General features: G+C 42.2%; 1 protein-coding gene across 4 annotated transcripts in view; it reads left to right on the top strand.

Moving 5' to 3' along the window:
* PARVB (parvin beta) overlaps window positions 1-20,771 on the top strand; it is a 50,598-nt gene that overhangs the window by 15,091 nt on the left and 14,736 nt on the right. For 3 of the 4 annotated variants that reach the window (XM_039720262.1, XM_039720292.1, XM_039720271.1), the window contains exons 2-6: window positions 4,519-4,608; window positions 6,488-6,558; window positions 13,102-13,204; window positions 16,455-16,595; window positions 16,952-17,067. In XM_039720262.1, the coding sequence (XP_039576196.1) occupies window positions 4,519-4,608; window positions 6,488-6,558; window positions 13,102-13,204; window positions 16,455-16,595; window positions 16,952-17,067 (521 nt within the window). Of the gene's footprint in view, window positions 1-2,027; window positions 2,146-4,518; window positions 4,609-6,487; window positions 6,559-13,101; window positions 13,205-16,454; window positions 16,596-16,951; window positions 17,068-20,771 lie in introns of those variants that run through there. The other variant, XM_039720281.1, reaches the window with a different exon arrangement.

The following is a 20,771-nucleotide window of genomic DNA, read 5'->3' as shown; positions in this document are numbered from 1 at the left end:
AGAAACTTGGGAAGCAGTAAGAACTTGGGGGCAGGAAGGCAGCTTCCTGTGCTGTTTGAGTTACCTGGGCATTGCAAGTTTGCTGTCTGTGTACTACTCCCACCAGAGAGGAGGACAAAGTTACCTGGACAGATCATCTGCAGGGACCATCATCATCCAAGGACCTCAAAGCAGCCTGATAGCTTCCAAAGTTAGGATTGAATCACGAGATGGAAGTGCATCATGTAAAAGTTGTGGTCAGGCAGCGCTGCTAAGCCAGGTGGGCACTGGCTGAATGCAAAGGGAAGCACAGAAACTCTGTGACAGGGATCACTGTCACAACAGCTGCTGCTTTCTGCAGGGTGGGATTTAGCCTTGCAGTCAGAAATAACCGCAGCTAAAATTAAGTAGAATTTTCCATCTGTTTTTGTAAGATGCAGGGACTTGTGGTCCAATTTTTTATAACAAGGCTGTGAATGGCAAAGACTGAAGTGACCTGGGCTGCTGCTGTTACCTTTTAAAATTTCACGAAAATTAAGAGTGAAGGTAGAAAGCTGTTGACATCAGTTGACTCTTTCTCTTAAAAAGGAGAAAGCTGGGACATCTTTTTATAGTGCTTCTGCTTTAAAGGCTAACTCTTGGATTTTGAGAAATCCTTGACAGCTCTGGTGGCACTTCCAGCTTTCTGTAGCTAATTGTTTGTGCTATGCGGAGCTTGCCTGTAATCCCATGTCTGAGACAGCCTGCTTGGCTTAAAGATCTGGTGCTGTGTTCTGTGTGTGTGTGTGTGTGTGTGATCAGACCATTCTATTAGTTTGTTTGAAAGGCCAGCACAGCTTCCACTGTGACTTAATCATGGTGACTACTGATTGTCAAAATATTACAGGGCTGCCAGGAACCCTTGCTGCTTTCCTGGGGACCAGTAGAGCAGTGACCTTTTCATGTGAACTAAAATTTCTAGTTTAGGGGAAAACATAGGGTTTTTGCTGAAAGCCAGCCTGGACTAAGCCGTGCTCCTTCAGCCTGTTCTTAATGTCCTACCCCTTCGTGCTGCGCGTTTGCTGTGACTGGTCTCTGGAAATGGAATGATCAGGCTTTACAAAAGTTACTGTTTTACACTAGCATCGGGTAGGGAGCAAAAGACCTGTGCCATCACCACAGGGGAAGCTGTTCCCTGTGGGCAAGGGGAAGAGAAGGAGCCCTGTGACTGGGCAGGCAAGGAGCAGTAATACCTCGTGTGGGACCTATCATGACTATCACTTGTTGTGCAAGCACAGCTTTGCTCTGCAGTCAATGCCTCTTGCATGGACAGCTCTGGTATAAACCTCACAGCAAAGCCACTGCTGCTGGTACTTGCCAATCTTTTAATGTCCATAATCTACAGTACCTTTCCGTTTGTGAAGGCATGGGCTGAAAGCCATTCTTTGTTGTAAATTTGCATTAAAATACCTGTTGAGTTCTCAGGAATGTACCTGTTGCTCCATCCTGATTAACAGCCTCGGCTTGCTCATTTGTGGGTTCTCTTTTCTTTCTGGCATTGTGACTCTGTTTCCTTTCCTGCTTCTGTTTCTTTGCTCAGCAGTGATAAGTGAATACTGGGGGCAGTGCGGGGGAAAAAGTCCTCAGCATTATTCCAGCGCAGTGTGAAAGGCTTCTGGAGTGCTGCATGTGTGGGGAATACCTTGGAAAATTTGTGTTTCTGAGTGCAGGTGCCTGTCTGCATGCTGCCTCTGGGAAGCTGTGTGTCGCTTGGGGCAAGCTGTGGAAACCCAGCTGTGCCTTGACCAGAAGGTGCCGGTGATTTGCTTGGAAATCTCCATGCACAGCAAACATTATCCCTAGGTGCCTGCTCTTAGGCAGCCAGGGTGGGCCAAGGCAGGTGCTGGGCCCTCTTGGGACAGGGAGGGATTCCTGGCTGGGAGCACGGCCAAGTGCTGTGTCCTCTCTCCTGGCCCCTGTCCCTGGCAGCTGGAAGCTGATCTTAATGCCTTCTCCCATGTCACCGTGCCCAAATTAGGGGCATTTGGCAGTCTGGACGTGGCAGTGCCTTATCCAGTTGCTGCCACTCTGTCAGCATTCAGACATCCCATGGGCTCTCTCTGTGACCTGTCCTTGCTGCTGGGGCCAGGATGGCCGGACTACTTTGCGGGAGGCGCAAAAAAGGAGGTAGGAAACACTTCCTCTGGGGCAGGTATCTCTTCATGAGGACCTGGTGTGCCGGGCTCTCCCTGGGAGGCAGCTTTGGGAAGCTTTCTGCTAGCAGAGCCTTGCTTTGCTGGCAGAGGTGAAAGAGGGTGTTTTGGTCCCATGGGATCTGGCACAGCTGCACACGGTCTGAAGACAAGCATGAAGGTTTTGTGTGGCTCTTCATGTCATGAGGGATGGGGGCTTAATACACACATTTGCATTAATGTTTTCTTCCATTTTAGTAAATTGCTCAGAAACTAGATGTCTTTGTTAGGAACAGTAGAGATAATTTTTATATTAAAATAAAAGCGCAAGTGCATCACCTTATTTGAACTTCTGGGAATAAATCTAGTTTAGCTGCATTTAGAAGTATTCTGGTTTGAAATGTATGCATCATTTTTCTTCATATACATACACTGTGCCATGCATTCACTGCCCAGAGGAACTTAGCAGCTCTCCTCTGCTTTTGCAGAGCACTGGGAACAGTGATGCCCTGAACTCACTGAACACTTGGCATTCTCAGAATGACAGCACTGCTGTGATAATGAAGAGTGCTACATCTAGAAATAAGGCTCATAGTTTCTAAATAAGTCTGACTTAATTGACATTTATAGTCTAACAGGGTTTTAAAAATCAAACTTCAGTTTTCACATGAATTGTCTTGTGCCACCTGGCAGCATCACAATGTAGGAATTGTTGGGGTGAGAAAGCTCCAGTTGAGAATAATGCAAACAGGGCTGAGTAAGGCATGTTGTTAGAGCTGGTGTGATCTGTTGTATGAGGCCTTCTTGCTCCCTGACTTTTTTGTTTGTGGACTTTTTCAAGAAAAGGAGAAGGAATGCTGAAAAGGGAAACTTAAGAATTTTTGTACCAGGATCTTTATTCAGGAGAGGAAATCTTGGCCTGAGAACGTTGTGTTCTGTTTGCAGTGGGGAACCATGGGGCATAAGCCATCAGGTCACAAAATACAAGATTGGGGATTGTTGCTTGCACTCCATAATGAGAATTTCAGTGGTGATCAGTACCATGCTGTTAACCAGAATTAAGTAACCTCTTGAGACTGCAATTAAGAAATGTGAGAACTTGTTTTAAGTACCTGTTTCAATATTCTGTGAGGGAAGGAGTGGGGATTGCAGTATATTCTTCTTCCCTGTCTTCCTTTGTGGCAGTAGGATCTCTGTCTTTTCCACTTCTATGGGGCAAGAAAACAGCAAGTCCTGATGCAGGGTTTTGTAACCTTCACAGACTGCATGCTAATGTCAAGCCTGTGGAATGTTTTTCCAGTGGGAAAGGGGAATAACAGCTGCTCTTGAAGGGGAGAGCTTGCAGGGATACTGTGACCGTTATTTAACTGTTCCTCCTTTTCTTTCCTGAGAAGAGTTTGCCAGCAAACCTTATTTATTTCAAAGTCCTTGCTTTTTCCTGAAAAGAGTGTGGGACCCCTCCCAAAGGAGGCTATGCTACCACAAATGCAGCCACAAGTCATTTTAGTTCATGCTTACGCAGAACTGTCACTGAAAATATGGGGCTGTTGTGGTTTCATGCCTTGCAATCAATGTCATCTGAGTTTAAGGGGAGATGTGCCTTGAGGGTGTGGAAGTGTTACAGCAATGCTGGTGTTTTTCTTACTGACAAGCTCTGGGAAAATACTGAAGCACTATTCATTGTTTGTCCTCAATTTTAGTTCCTTCCTAATGGCAGGATGCAGGGAAGTATTTTAATATAAATTTTATTTATGAAGGGTGCTTTACTGAGCTTCCCAATGAGAGTTATAAGTTTAGGACAGTTTGAAGTAAAAAAAAAAATCCAATTTGTGTTCACCAGATCATGGCACATCTATTTTATGTGGTGGCAACACTGAAATTAAATACATTTTCATCTTTATTTGGTGGGTCTGCCTGGGATTCTCTGGGGATTTAAAAGGCCAGTAGCAAGTTGCATGTTCTGCAGCTGGAAAGGGTGGTGATGAGTGCTTGTGCTGTAAAAAAAGGGGTTTGTTTTTACAGTTTGATGTCTGCTCTAGGGTGGGGCCATCTTGCAGGCAAAACTCATACCCCTTCCTTCTGGAGAAACAAGTACTCCGAGCTTGTTCTTACCACAGAATTGGTTTTCTTTCTAGAAGTTTCCAGCCTCTTCTGTGGTAGCTCTGTTTAATAGGAAGCTATAAACGGATGTTACCTGGATGTTATTTTCCATTGTGGCTGCAGTTCTTCATGCCATAAACTGTGGTCCTGTTCTGAAATGGATCTACCAGATGTTGTCTGTTATTATGAACTGTCCCTAACCCCTATGTATACACCAACTCTGTATTTATTATATTCTTCTGTTGGGTTTTTTTTTCCTTCCACCCAGTGAGTGACCTCCAAGAAGAAGGTAAAAATGCCATCAATGCACCAATGAACCCAAGCACTGTGGACATCCATCCAGAAGACACACTATTAGGTAAAGTTTCGTGCTGCAGGGATGGTTTGGGAAGGGGGCCACTGTGGCCCTCACATAATTGCTGCAGTGCTGAATGCAGATTCTCCAGTTGGAGCTGAGAGGATTGGAAGTGACAGTTGAAAAAGGCTGCATGTTACTTGTAAACTAGAAATTAAAAAGGCTAAATGAAGTTTGAAAAGCAGTACCAAGCGAGGTAGTTTATGGACTCTCTCCCATGTCCAGCCCCATTCCTGCACTCTGGGTCCCTACAAGAGAAACAGCATAATCTGATAGCAAAAAGTGTTAAAACTTGTTGAAATAAACGACTTTTGTCTTTCCTGGCCACATGTCTCTTAATCTATGCAATTAGTTGAAGCAAGGTAATTATGAAAGAGTAAATCAAACATTAGGATAAATAACAAAATAATAAATTAAGCCAAGAGTGTTATTAATTTGGATTTTCTGATTAGGAGAGTAGTAGGAAATGCACAGTACTTCTTTCCTAAGATGTGGGTGAAGTGTTGGTTGTTCTGTCTTGATATGTCTGGACCAGGGATGTCTCCAGTGATTTCTTCTGGATACCACTAAAGCTGGGTATGTGTTTGGAAGATGCAGGACTGCTGCTGAAGGCCTATCCTGCAAAAACATGATCACCATGAGTTTTGTGATATATCATGTTCTGTTGTTGGTCAAGTCCTGTTCAGGGTTAGTGTTTTGGGTGTGTAGTGGATGTCACTTCCTTATGATGGACTGCCTGACTCACCCTCGGCAGTAATGAGGAAGTAAAGAAATGGGGTGGGGAAAAAGGCAGCAAAAAAATTCACGTTTTATTCATTGGTTTGTGAAAATTTTTCAAGTGTGTTTAGGTAGTACAGTCTTATTTTTTTTGATAAAAATGAAGAGCCCTGGAAAATATTGACCCCAAAATGTGGGGGTGAGGTCTAAGGTAACCAGTCAGACACTGGTTACTAAATACTATGTAGTCAGTCTTGTGTCCAGGATGTGTCATGTTTCCCATCTGACAGAAGCAAGGTCTGGCTCTGCAGTGGGAAGTCACTGTAGACTGGTCGCTGCCAGGTTTTAGGGGTTTACTGAGCAGTGTCACAATGGCCTGACCAAGGGTGATACCAAAACTTTGTGTCCTGATAGGAAGAAAGAAAGAATTAAAAAATCAATAGGAAAATTGGATTGTATATGGCCTGCCTTCTGGCCATTAGAGAGTACTTCTCACACATCTCCTCAGCAGAAGAAATAGAAGATTTTATACCTGTGAAATCTATTTTATGTTCTTCCCCCATGCATCAGCACAGCTGATACAAAGTGGGGTATTTTTATTTCATAAGCTTAATCAAAGGCTGAGGAGTTCCTGCACTCAGGAGTACTTGTGTGACCCAAGTTTTGGAGAACTAGAGGGTGGAGGCACAAACTCTCAGCCGAAATCTCAGCAGCTGCACTGTAACTTAATGCACTAGTGTAGTGCATTTAGCTCATTCTGTTCTCCCAGGTGCTGCAATTTGGGACAGGTGTTTTCAACTAGAAGTTAAATTCAAACTGAGGAGAAGGAGAAAAGTAGTTCACTGTGGTTTTTGGTGTATTACTATGAATGTGCCCCACATGAGGACAGGGATTTTCCTGAAACATTCTGCATAGGGCAGGGCTGGAGCAGGGAAAGGTCAGGGGAGACAATCCCAGTTTAGGGAAGTGGGGCTGTGCTGTCTTTCTGTGTGTCTCTAAAATTGTCTGACCCTGGGGTCATTGGACATCCCCTGGCTAAGAGGATGAGTAGGCATTGCCATTTCTCAGTCAGCTGACAAGCCCCTTCATGGTATGGAGTTGTTGCAGTTTCAGCAGTGCACATTTGAAGTGGATCTCACTAAGGTTTCCCCTCTTACTTGAACAGAGGAGAATGAGGAACGCACTATGATTGATCCTAACTCAAAAGAAGATCCCAAGTTCAAGGAGCTGATCAAGGTAGGAAATCAGTCTTTGGTCCTTCTTTAAACCTTTAACTAGCAAGCTGGAGTAATTTGTAAGCTGGTCACCCAAGAACACAGTTGAGGAATGGCAACTTGTTACTGGAATGTAGCTGTGGAAACTGAGAGCAAGGTCAAGAACAAGGTAAGGCTAAAAGTAACAGTGAGAGGGACAAGGAAGGGCTGAATGTCAGGTGCCCGTGGAGTTACGGAGTTAAGCTCCACTGTCAATTTCTGTCCTTGTGACGATGACAGCAAGGATCAGTGCTTGACTTGAGTCTGTCTGCAGTCCCTACGCATAAAATGTAGGTACCTTCTGTTTCTGAAAGCTGGGAAGGAGCTTTGCAAATCATTAGTGAGGTTTCAGGAGAAGAAAGAGTAGAAGTGAAATGTTAGGGGACAAAGAAGAGATCTCTTGTGTCCTGGGAAAGTTGGAACTGAGGTTCTTCTTGCCCTGCATTCTGCCCTCAGTTTACCTATGTTCTGGGTTAGGGACGGGTGGTTCTGAGTCTGACTGGACACAACTGCCCTACCTGTTGATACAGTGTGCCCAGATGTGCTGATGTTACATGAGACTTCCTGACTCAGCAGTGTCCATAGTTCCCACCTGGCATATCAGAGGGCTTGTTCTTGAAGGACTCATGTTTAGGAGAGCCTTTTCTATGCAGAAAGTTGCTGGGGTTAACATAGTGCAAGCTTCAGCATGAAGAGAAGGGATGGTGAACTTGAACAAGCGGGATCTCTTTCAGAAAAGTATTGTGTTGGTGTTACACCACTTTTGCTTCATTTCTTTAAAATAATTGTAAAAATGACTTTGTTGTAAAATGACAATCCAGCTATATCTGTGTGGCTATGAAAACTTTGGATAGTGTATATAATTTCCTGAGATGGGGCTGAGCTTGGGCATATTCCGTGCTGCAAACCTGATACACCTTGGCTGCACGCACCCTGGGTACTTCCCCAAAGTCAACTGGTTCAGCAAATGCTTCAGCAAACTACTCACCTGATACATCTTTAAGACAAGCTCAGTGATCTGTTATTACCACTGCAGTAATGTGTTTAGCGTCACAAAACCACATCAGTCTGAGCTTAGTGAGGAGCTGTGCTCAAATTTCTGTTATTCTAATTCACTGGAAGTATGTTGTGGTTTTTAATTAAGTGACTGAACATTCTTTCTTTGTTGGTGCTGAAATCCATTAATTATCTGGAAGGTGCAGTGGTCTTGCATCACCCTCTCAGAATGTGATGTGGTTTCTCTGCTAGTGGAGCAGTGATATTATCAGCTCAACAAGAGTCTTTGCAGTGGAGGAACCAGATGTATTCTGTGATTCAGGAGACTTGATACAGAGACTGCAATTGCTTTTAAATTATTAATTTTCCTGCTGAGGTTAATACAAGTTTGAGTCTGCCCTAGATGCTGTAGTCCAGCAAGGTTTGGGGTTTTTTTCAGATTAAAAATCTGAAAACCTCATGGAGGAATGAAAACCAGGGCCAGAACAATGCTTGAAGATAATGTTTGAATGCATTGCAGAATCAGGTTCAGGGTCACTAGGCCGGTTCACACTTGCACAAGGAGAGAGGTTCCAACGGAATGGCATCACCTGGTGCAGGGAGCCAGCATGGAACCGGAGATTGTTTCCTTGGGGTCATCCCTGAAGGAGAGACATGTTCTGTAGAGTGCCTGTGTAATTCGGGTAATTGCTAATAACTTGCATACCTCTCAGTTGTTAGAAGTTTTACAGAGATTCAGGAGTGTTGGTGTGAATTCACACTGTGTTGGTGTCAGTCTGTAAACCAAGGGGAGGTTTGAATTATGCTGGCAAAACTTGCTTTATACTACAGAGTTTGGATCATGCAAAAAAAGAGTAATTTATTCCTTGTTTTCTGTTCTTTGATGGTTAATGTCATTTTCCAGAGCCCCAGTGCTGGATGAGAATTGCTGTTCTTTAGAAACCCAGCCAGCAGAAAAGTGTCTGCCCTGCAGAGCCTGAAAGGAAAGCTCTCCATGGACTAGTGAGGAGTGGGAACTTGAATAGATCGAGTTTTTATAGTTCCAAGTGGTTCCTTCTTTCTCTTTCCCCTCAGACAGGAATGTGCCAATAGCAGCAGCAGATTTTGGTGCCTTTTCAAAGCTGCCAGTAGGACTCAATTTCATTGGGGTCAGCCCAGATCTCTTTCAGCACCAGAGTTAGACGTGCCAACAACTTGCCATTACTGATGCTGAGTGTTTCTGTCCTGCCAGTTGAATGCAGTGGGGTAAATGGATCTCAGTGCAAAGAAGCAGCAGAAATATCTGCTGCTGACGCTGCTTTAGTACCTCTTTGTCTCCACCAAATGTTGGTTTAATTTCTGCTAACCTCATGCCACAGGAATTACATGCATTGTGGATTGGGCATTTGGAAGTGATTTTGACAGAGCCTTTGCAACTCTAGAGGGACAGACTGTGTAGCAGACCAGCAGATGAAAAACACAACAAAAAGCTTCATGCCTCTTTCATAGTGAAGCAAATATACAGAGAATCTCCTTGTTGAAGGCTGCTTAGCTGGGGATTTGAAAATACCTGCTTTAAGTCTTCTTGCACATATGAAAACCATTATGCCTGTAAGCGTTGTATGCTATCACCATGGACAGTTTTCTAAAAATAGTCACAATTTGTTAGTATAAAGTGTTCACCAAAGTTCCATCTCTGGCCAGCAGCTTTTTTAAACTCCATTTGCCTTGTACTGAAAATTTGGTAGATGGTTGAACAGACCTAAAGCTGAAAATTCAGATCACGGAAAGAAAGATGAGTTACTGCTATTATTTATATGTGTGTATAAATATTGCATTCACAAAATGCTCTATTTTTAGTGTCTGAAATATGTGAGCTTCTTTTACTTGTTGTCCAGTATTTGCTCATTTTCTGTATTTCAGTAGGAAAAATATGAGAGCTTCTGCTAATTGAATGTAAAATTTTAGAACATCAGCTTGCAAGAGTTGGGTCCTGTCTGAAAGTGCCTTGACCACAGGCAGCAAGCCACAGTTGTAAGGTGGTTTTCTCCCTGCAAAGCTTTCTGTAAGATTGACTTATAACTGCAACAACTTCTAGCCTTTAAAAGACTGATCTAAACTTTATACAGACCCAAGCATTGCTTCTCTGGACACTGTCTGAAAAGAGTAAACATTCTTATTTGTAGTAAAACACTCGCTGTCCTGGAAGATACTGACTTTTCCCATCTCTGGTTTTATGGCTTTTTTTTTAGAGTTACTGAGGTGAAGAAAACCAAAATAAGGCCACTGTCCTTTCACATGGTTTGTCATGTGTGACCAGATGAAACCAAGCTTCCTAAATGCTCTGTGATCTGCTTTTGGCAACAAGAAGTCTTCCCCTTGCTTACAAGATGCCACGAGGCCTGAATGTGCTTAGCCACAAGGCCTGAATGTGAATTTTTGCTACTAATTTTTGTGTTCAGCCCTGAAGCCAGTTTCGTACCTTTGATCTCTGCTCCCTAATTTCCCCAGAAGCTGAGGGGAAGTGGGTCATTGAAGCCAGGGTTTTCTTTATGGGCTGGTTTTGGTGGCTGGGCTTCCTGTTTTCCCACCATGCCAGATGTGTTCATGTATTTTGAGTTGTTTTGCATTTTTTCCACTACTGTACAGCAATGACTGTGGGGTCCTTATGCCCTTGAACTCTGAATATTTACAGCTACAAATGCATGTGTCTGAGCATTGGCCCAGTTCAAAAGTGCCTTAGATGAGTGCAGATATGCAGGAAATGTCAGGCACAGTTGTGAGGACATCAGAATATCATAGTAAAATTTTAAAACCACGCTACTAACTCCAAATATTGTGGAAGGCTATAGAAAAGCAGCTTTTTATGAGCCCAAAATGTAATATTGATCTGTATGAAGTGCAAGCACAGGAAGGAAGGAATGGGTAGAGGAGTGTGAGACCAAACACATTGAGGTTAAGCATTTTTTCACCTGTAGGAGAAGCTCTTGTCTGCTTCCCACCAAGCACCAACGTGCCTCAGTTAAAATTTCGAGACATTCAGGTTATATAATATTTGCTGCTTCTGCATTTTTATGAAGGAAAAATCACAAAGAACTGGAGAGAGCTGACGTTCTGTGAGCAGTCAGAAACTACTTCTGCACCTTCATCGTTCCAATAAGCAATGTGGTGTTTCCTCTGTAAAAGTTAAAAAGAAAATATGTGGTGAAAAATTTTCCAGGTTTCTAATTAAGACATAATCAAGAAATCAAGAAAGGCTTGGGATTTTTTTCATTGCATTACTTTATAGTCTTCAACAGCTGTTGAAAAAAAACACCTGGATTTTTTTTTCCTTTGCAAACTCATTTTTTCTAATGGAGCTGAAGTCGTAGTCTGAATAGTAAAAAAGTTAGAATGTTCTTTGGGATATTTTTCCTTGATTTGGGTACTAAACTGTTAAAATAATAAAATAGTTAAGGCTAGACCTGTTTTGTCTTTTTTTGTAGTTTTTTTACTTAGTTTTTCAGTGCTAAATTTTTGTGAAAAATTTAATTAGCAAATAGTGTATGTATTTTCCCTTTTTAAGACCCTGTACTGTGATTCCTGTCTATCTGCACTCTTGGAAATGGGATGTTGGATCTTCCATTTTAGTCTTTTATTTATAGTTCCTTGGCATTTTATAGATTCTGACTTCAATACCATTCAGAACAGGACAAACAAAATAAAATGTTTATTAATGGTTTCAAATAGTTGAGCATCCTGAGACTTCCTTTAACAAAGCTTTTGAGGACTTCTTGAAATCCTCTTTTCATAAGGCCTGTAATGGGATCTGATTATTAAATATCTTCCACTGTGCTTCAGATAACTTTTGAAAGTCTGTTCTGCAAGTCTCATGGAAGACCTAAATCTTTTTTCTTCAGTTGATTTTTTTTCTATGGGTGTCCATGTTTCAAGCTTGTATAATTATGGAATTAGGCAGTCCCCTTAAAAAAAAATCTGTTTCTAGATATCTTGTTATCTAGGACTGATTTTTCTGTATAACTGGTGAAGTTTTTGAGGTGAAAGATAGTATTGTGCTTCTCATTGGCTTCCAGCTGTGATGATCCTTTGCTGCCTTGTCCCAGGGGAGCAATGGGGTGATGATGCTGCTGCTACTGAGCTCATCCTTGTGTATCCATGTATCTTCACTCACCTCCCCTCTTGTACCTGTGTGCGAGAAGATCACTTCTGACACAAGTTGCTGATATTGAATAGTGAATAACTTACCAGAAAACCTTTATTTTCAAAGACAGGTCTTTGGAAGAATAATTTTTATTACTGAGGTTTTAATCCTTCTGGACAGCTTAGAGGGCAAAGGTGATTTACCCAGGTGAGCATTGATGCTGATCCTTGCTTTCCATGGACTGAGTACTTGCCAAATCACTCAGCTAAAGCTTGCCACTTACACACTGCCCATATTTTTAGAGCCGACTTTCAGCTCTGTGTATTTTCAGCATGCTTTGGAAATATTAAAGACATGGATTAGAGGTACATGAAGCATTAGTATTTCATGTTTGGGTTGTAAACCTTTTCATGGTCACTAAGCCTAGCCAGATTTATTTGGGGTTTTTAGGTTGAGTGAGCATCAGCAGCCAGGCTGAATGTCCTTGTGCCCAACATATTCAAATGCTCTTGTTCCCTAGGGTTCCCGGGGTGGGTGTTTTCCACTGCAAGCCTGCATAGATTTTTTTTTATTTGCTTTTTTCTCACAATCTCTTGTATAATAAAATCCCAGAACCTTCTTAGCCATCACAACTGCCAAGAATAGGCAGAAATATGGGGTTTAATCAGAAAGTGAATTTAAAGAATCTCCAACTTTGTATGATGCAAAATAAAGATTACAGTATCTTTAAAGGAAGCTTGTTTCAGGTGACTCTAGTCAATGGATTTTTCATATCTGTGATTGGCAATACTCTTATCTTATGGAACCTAGGAAATAGCAGGAGCTAACGTTATGTCCCTTCCCACATAACGTTATGTCCCTTCCCACAAAAATAACTGTGTTATTTTTGTGAAAATAATTTAAATGTCCAAGTAATAAATTGGAGGAGAATGTTACTACCAGCTTCAAACAGTCAAGGCTTGTTTTCCTGCAACTGTTCAGAAACAATTGTCTTTGGCACCTGGGAAACTTAGCTCAGTTCCTTTTCTTTTTAAAGATTCTTTATGCTCATTCCAGTTTTACAGGTGACTGAATGATTTTTGTAGTTATGGTAGTCAGCATATGGGAACTGTTAAAATGGTAAAATTATTTTCAGATCCATTTGACCAAGATTTTAATTCTGGACTTTTGTATTCTGCAATAGCTGAGTATAAAATGCCTTGTCTTGTTGTCATGACCTGAATTAAAAGCAATAGGGGACAATTGGATGCTTTTATTATATTTTTTTAAATTCAGGTCTCATCTCTGCAAATTGGAAATACATAAATATGCTTGCAGTTCATCTGTTTTATAGTCCTGATTACTGCCTTGAATGAAAGGAACGTATTTTGGTTGGTTTTAGATATTTGCCTCCTTTTTCTGTGCTTGCAGGTTCTAATTGACTGGATTAATGATGTGCTGGTGGAGGAGAGAATCATTGTCAAACAGCTTGAAGAGGATCTTTATGATGGGCAGGTGCTGCAAAAGCTGCTGGGTGAGTCTCCATCAGAGAAGGTGACCCCAAAGACTGGGAGGGCCCAAAATTAACCTCTCCCAAAGCTGCAGACTGTGCAGCAACTGAACGTCTCAGGGAGATGTTTGATGTCACTGAAAGCTGCCTCAGCTTCTCTTTCTGTTCTCCTCAGGCTGTCTGCTAAGAGGGGAGGAAATACAGATAATTCCTAGGTATCTGTTTCGTGGACTAACTGTAGTCCAGGCAGCTGAAATGTGGGGTAGAAAAGGAGTGAAGAGGTTTGTGTTTATGGTGCCAAGCAGAAGCTGTGTGGTCCAAAATTTTGTCAGTTGATTTTACTTTTGAAAGCTTTTGGGCTGAGAGCTGTTTTGAGGTCCTGATTAAAAGTATTTTTTTTAGAGAAAAGAGAAGAAGAGAATGCATGGCAGCAGACATGTGCTCAAAATGTGCACTTCTGTGTGAATGACACATGAGAGGATACACTCTGTTGAGAATTTGGGATTTTGCAGCCCCCTTCCATCTTTGCAACGTGTGTGTTGATGCAGGAAGCACAATGGAGAAGACTCAGGATAATCCAGTGATTTATAGGGATGCTTTTAGAAAATAAAGAGGCTTGAGGCTTCCAGTACAGTGTAAAGCCACACTTTTTCTTAGCCAGACTGCTTTCAGCTCACTTCTGGTGTGTTTTCAGGAGTGGGCTGGGCTGTGGGGAGTGTGTGTGTCACAGTGGGGCAGGAGGACCTAGTGCTCCTGGTTGCAGTGGTTGCTGGATTTTCTGCACAGGCCCCTTAAATGAGACGTGTTTTGATGTACATCCACAAGCTTTTAAATTTAGTTAATGACAATTAGCTTTGTGTGCAGTTGAAACTCCACAAAAATAATAACTTAAGGAATGAAGCAAGAGTACTTTCAGCACTTCTGGGTTAGCCTGCAGCCAGGAGCCTCCAAATGTTGTATGGATCAGCAGGTAAACAGGTAATTTTAACTGGGGAGTATTTGCTTGAATCCAATTCTTCATAACTCTGTGGAGCTGGGGAAGGGGCTGGAGAGGCTGAGGGAGCTGGGGGGCCTCATCCTGGAGAAGAGGAGGCTCAGGGAGGACCTTCTGGCTCTGCACAACTCTGTGACAGGAGGGGACAGCTGGGGAGGGTTGGGCTCTGCTCTCAGGGAACAGGATGAAACAGTCTCAAGCAAGGGAGGTTCAGGCTGAATATTGGGAAAATTTTTGCACTGAAAGGGTGGTTAAGCCTCAGTACAGGCTATCCAGGATGGTGTTGAAGTCACCATCCCTGTAGGTGTTCAGAAATCATGCGTGTCTTGCACTTGGGGATGTGGTTTAGTGGTGGACTTGGCAGTATTGGGTTAGTGCTGGGACTCAGTAATCTAAAGGTTTTTCCTGCCTTCCAAATGGTTCTATGGTTCTCAGTGTAGATCAGTCAGACTTAGCATATCTGACAGGAGGAAAGATGGACATGGACATCTTGCAGCCTGAGATCTTTTACTATACAGAGCTTTTACTAATTGCCTTCATTTTGGACCCCTGGCTGGAGAGCAGAGGCATCTCCCTTGACCTGGAGCTACCACGGCTCAGCCCCAGTCTTGTGCTGTTCTTCAGCAGTGTCTTTGTTTCTTCCTTCACCTTCCTGGAAAAACTAACAAGGTGTGGTCGTTAAACTTTAAGTAGTAGTTAACCATTCCTTTTGAGTGAGAGGTTTTGTCTTGATAGCCAGGCCCCCCAAAAAAGGGTGAAAGACAGCAGCTTGTCACTGAAGTGGTTTGAAGCAAGATAATAGTAAATGACTGATGGAGATGGAGCTCCTTGTTTAGTTAATTTTATCAAGGTGCAAGCAGTGCCACTCAGAGAAGCTGGAATGGCCTGGTACATATGATGTTGGTGTGAAAGGAAATAAATTTGTTTGCTGACTGATAGGTAACCTGGGCTGAGAATAGGAAGAAGCCCTACATGTGACTGAAAAATTATTTTGCTTGTTTTGATAATCTTGATAAAATAATACTGATTTAAAAAATCCCTACTTTTGATTGCTAGAAACAGTCAAGATGTTCAAAATATTTGTTAGTTGATAACCTCCAAGTCTCTTCTCTTTGGGTTACTAGAGTACTTTGTATTGCTGCCACTAAAAAAAAAAATTAAAAAATTCTTCAACTAGATATAACATCCAGAAGAAGCGTACTCTTGAACTTGAGAGCAGAAATATCTCCATTATTGGAAAAAGAGGAATTTTGACAACTCTGAAGCATTTCTGAAAGAGTCTTCAGTTTCTTTAGAATCTCATTTTGTGGAAACAGTTTTGGGTGAAGTATGTTTTTTGTTTTAGAGAGTGGAATAGTATATAATTGGAATATGGCCAACCAGTCTGGATGTCCCGGACAGATCAGCACAGAGAATTTGGCCACACTTTTTTATGCATGTGAAGGGAGTGCAGAGATCAGCTGTTCCCATTGCTCTGATGGCTGGAGAATTCTACCCCACCTTCCTCAGCTGCCTGGTTTTTCTTTGTTTTAGAATTTTAGCTCCTGTCTCTTTTGCAAGGGCCACAACACGGAGGAAGAGAAGAATGAGTTGTCTGTGACTTTGGTGACAAATAGTTATATTACATAAGCAGAACTGAGATTTTAGTAATGGAATTTTACACATTCTCGTGCTTTATTTCGTTTTGGATGTAATCAGCTATGTTGTGACAATGTACCAACTTACTTTTTAAATTAGTTCTACTGAGCTAATCCTGGGTCATATGAGTCTTGAGGGTTTGAGGATGTAAAATGTGCTTTAGCTTAAATTCATACCTTCAGCTGACTTGAAATAAAGCTTGTCAAGCTGAAGTAAATGTTCATACAAAATATTTCCCATTTATTGTCGTAAATCAGCTTTAAAAAAGTCCTTTACACCTGTGCAGATTCCTTGTGCAGTGAAGGCTGTGTTGTGCCAAATGCTTTTCTGCAGTGACAGAAATCGAGGGGTATAATTAATATTGCTGCTAGCTTGATGTCTAGCTGAAAGTTGTTACGTATTTTGGCACCTGATTGATGAGCATGTTCAGCCAGACTACCAGTTTTGTCACATTTTTATTGGAACTGACCTACTGTGGTGAAAGTTTACTTTCAGCTATTTTTCCTTCCAAGGAAAATAATTCTCTTAGAAGAGTTGGACTAGTGTGGAGTCTAGTGGACTCCAGTGGTCTGTGCTTATTTTCACACAGTTTAATCTGGTTTTGTCTGTCGTTTTTATTTATTGTTTGTTTTTCAAATGCAGAAAAATTGGCTGACCGTAAACTGAATGTGGCAGAGGTGACACAATCTGAAATTGGTCAGAAGCAGAAGTTGCAGACGGTCTTGGAAGCTGTCCATGATTTACTCCGACCCCATGGCTGGACAATCAAGTGGAATGTTGACTGTAAGGACTTTTATTATATTTTCTGTCTCAGTGTGTTATCACTTAGGAAGTCTGCTAAGTGCATTTTTCCCCACCCAGTATCCTCCAGTACAGTGAAAAGCCAGTGATTGAGTCTGCCTGTCTGTGATCAGAGGGGGCTGGGACTTATAAATTATGCTTAAAGGAAGGGCTGAATCTAGGCTTTGCTACCTGTGAAGTTACATTGTAGGCCTTACTAATTCAGGAAGAAGAGGAATAAGGATAAAAAGACTGTGTTGACCAAAAGTATTTTTCACTGCCTTTTTTCCCCAGAGCTGTTTGTTTAAAATAAAACTTCAGTGTCCTTTCATTTGCTTCATTTCCCTTGTTCCCTGCAGCCATCCATGGCAAGAATTTGATTTCCATACTGCACCTTCTGGTGGCTTTGGCCATGCATTTCCGAGCTCCCATCCGGCTGCCTGAGCACGTGTCTGTGCAGGTGGTGGTTGTACGGGTGAGTACCAGCTCCTGGGGGGAGCAGAGGGGATTCTGCACTGCTCAGCTGCTCCCACCCGTTGCCTCCCGTCTCTTGTCATTCAGAAAATGCGTGTCCCACTTGTTTGGTGAATCCCATGCCTGGGAATGCATTTTTGGGTTGCATGTGCTTAAATGAGACCCCCAAGGACAGCACATCTTTGGTAGGTTTGGGGCCACTCTTTGCTATTGCAATAATAAGCTCAAGCATGCAATGGGATTTTGCAAAAGGGAGCATTGGGCTTGTAATTTCTGTCACTGCGGTACTTTTTTTTTTGCCATGCATTTTTTGCAGAGAAGCCATTGAAACTGAAACAGCACAGGAAGGAGTTTCAGCACATAAAATCTCCCTAGTCTGGAATGCCTGTTAGCAGTGCTGTTTTTCCCCAATGACTTCATGTGCAGACTTAGACACGTTGCTTTCCTTGGCAGGCCTGAAAGACTTTCATAATTTTTCACCGTCCTGTGTTTTTGTTAGCTTTCCTTAGATATTGGGGAGAGATCTGACCTAAGGAACCTGACTGCTTCCCCCCTGCGCTAGATACTGCTCTGGTTATTCCTTTCTCTGCTTTGTGTCTACCTTTCCCTCTACAAAGGCTCTACTTTCAAGCATCTGTAGCTCTTCTTTTTTCTTGCCTTCTATCCCAGTGAAAAACTGGATTCCCATGGGAAGCTTTCTCCCAGCTACTGAACCCCAGGCAGATGTGTTCCAGCTGGCACTCTGCCTGTTTGCTGTGGCACACACTCTGCAAGTGCTATTTACTGTTCCAGCTGTGAGTTTCGTTTCAAGAATGAAGAAGATAAAGTGATCCCACACCCTGTTTTGCAAACCTGGATCCCCTCACAAGATGCAGGATAGTTGATTAGATGAGCTTCATTTTGATTTATGTTTAAGTAATGGTGCTTTCCGGTTTGCCTGCCTGGATGCTCTAGACATGCAGGGTGTGATGTAAATGAGAAATTTGTAAATGATGGATGCTCTCTGGTTCATAATAAATGTGTGTATTATCTATAGGAGGTGATTTTGAACTGATTCAGTTCTTTCAGAACTAGAGTCAGAATTTAAGAACAGTGAGTTAGTTATAAAGTAACATGAATGTAAATAGGAGACTGATTTATTTTTAGATTTATTTTGTCTTGGAAAGCTAAGGAGGAATATATAAATATAAGCTGGTTAGCAGCTCTCTCACACCCTGATGTGGAAAACCTCCTTCTGCTCAGTACAGTGAAGTGTCTTCTATAACTGCTAAGGCAGAAAAAAAAATGAGGTAGAGAGATAAAGCCTCCCTTTCCTTGTCCTTAGTTCAAGCTTCAGAACCATCCACCTTTACTTCAGAGAGAAGGCTGTGGAGTTTTCACTTCTTTTGCTATTGGAGGGATATAGAGGAGACTCCATCTGGTTCATCAGAGTCCCTGGTTTTTGAGACTAGATGAAGGATGACATAAAGGCTGACAAGAAACTAGGCAGGAAAGAGCAACACCTGTGTTCCCAAGGAGTCCGGTATAGTGGGAGTTAAGTCAAATCCTAGAGGCTCTTGCTCTTGGATCTAGAACCTGGAGTCCTGGAGCTGGCCCTGTGCAAGAGGAGGCTTCTCTCAGCCCCTAACCCACTGCTAGCAAAAGCTTGCAACTCATCATCTTTATTTATTTAATGGAAAGGGAGGGGTGGTGTGAAAAGAGCATGTTTGTTCTGGAAAAAAAAACTTCTGCCTTCCAGTTTGGTAAACTGAATTTTTGTAGCTCAGCATCCATAATCTAGTCTAAAAATACATGCTGGTTCAGTAACACTGATCTCTTTAAATGGACTTTGTTTAGCCTCTGTTATTCTAATGACAAACAGAATGGTGATGAGGTGAATAGTGTTCCTAATCCAAATGAGAAAACTACTATTAAGGTTATTATTGCCACTGTTACCAATTTGTTTCAAAGTGATCTCTTGTTACATATTCCAACAATGAACAGGGTTTTGCCAAACTAGATCACAGTTAGCATAAGGTGTTAACTGAGAGGTTTTAATTTAAATGCCTCTTTTTGCTTGGATATACATTTGAGGGGGTAAGTAAACAGTGACTTCTGTACAAGTCTTTCAGAACTGACCCTGCAGCAAGAAAGCCATGCAAGATGCTGTGGAGTATGGTGCAGAACACACCCACACTGAAATTTTCAAAACTACCTAAGTCTCATTTTCATGGGTGACTTTGTCTTAATCCACTTGTTAAGCTGTCCTCACACTGTGCAGATCTCTGAGGTGCTTCTTCCCCAAAAGGACTATGCTTACATCATGAAAATAAAGTGGTTTAGCAAGTGACTGCTCAGCCAAGATGTGTGCATTTCCACAGCCCATCCCAGAGCAATGCAGAATACCTTATGAGCTTGTGTAAGTGCTGTGGGCTCTTTTTTCCTCTTACTTTCAGTGCCCTAAACCACAAAGTGAGATAATAATTATGACAGCACTGTGCTACATGGAAGGTAGCACATTTTATCCAGATTTCCACAGTTCCATGGTGATTCTGCCCTTCCATTAAATCCTTCTTTTCCTTTAGCATCTTGAGGTGACAGACTGAGACTTTCTTAAGGTGTTGCATATGTTTTTTAAATTAAAAATAATTGATTTAGAATCAGAAATATCTGTAGCTCAATCTGGGTCTGTCAAACAGTGCACTATCCTTTTTTGGTCCTGCACTGTTAGTTTGCTCAGAAACTGGCAAGCGTTTTGGTGATGACTTTCTGTTTTACCTTCCTTGGCAGGAAGAACCTTTAGCTATCTATCTGTCTTTCCATATTATATGGAACAACTACAAGACCAACGCAGCAGAAAACCACTTTTCTTTTAATTATTTCATAATGGCCTCTATGTCATAGCCCCTCTCAAGAGCAGAGTTCCTGAAACAGTTACTTGGAAGTGACTTGAAAACCTTTTTGCAATCAACCTCCAGAATTTGTTTTCTTGCTGGTTCGTTTGTCAGAAATAGGAAACTGGGGAACCATGGCAGTATATGCTCAAGTTATTCAAGAAGGGTCCTGGCAGAGCAAGGGTTCAGGTGGGCCTTCTAGTTAAATTCTGTGAGCAGCTGCTCTAAGTGCTGAGCTACGAGTCTAGGGTGATACATGCTTTGATGCTGGTGTCACTCAACACATGCCTGTCACTCCAGTCCTCCTCAGTGAGGGCAGGGAGGAGAGAAACTGTTGGTTTTGGTGGTGCTTCCAGTGAGGAGTGAAAATACTGAGATTTTCCAGCTGACTTGACTGCCTGCTATTCTAAATGTAAACTTGCATGGTGAAGAAATACCCTAATTCAGGAAAACAAAAAAAGTTCTCAGAATTAAGTGGAAAAATTGTTCTTAAGGCTCACTGTATTGGTTATTTTTGCAAGGCTCAGGAATTGTCACCTTTTATGCTTAGCTTGCCTCAGCCTCATTCTTGAAATTGCAGCATGTCCCACCTTGATGCTGCTGGGAGATCTGGGGTATTTTTACAGTAATTCTCTTTTAGTCTGAGTTGCAGACTGAAAGGATGAAGAGTAGATATGTCTGATGCCAGTGGTGGAAGGAATCAACATTTTATCAAGGAATGACATTTGCTTTTGGATTGCAAGGTCAGGAGACCTAGGCTTGCTGTGAGATCAGCATGCTCGGCTGCCTGGGAGGGAGAGCAGTGCTTCCTTTTCCACCAGCTGGGGAACCA

This window comes from Passer montanus, unplaced genomic scaffold (assembly GCF_014805655.1).
Source record: "Passer montanus isolate IOZ18808 unplaced genomic scaffold, ASM1480565v1 scaffold106, whole genome shotgun sequence".
Lineage (NCBI taxonomy): Eukaryota > Metazoa > Chordata > Aves > Passeriformes > Passeridae > Passer > Passer montanus.
This window is presented reverse-complemented; position numbering and strand designations above follow the sequence as displayed.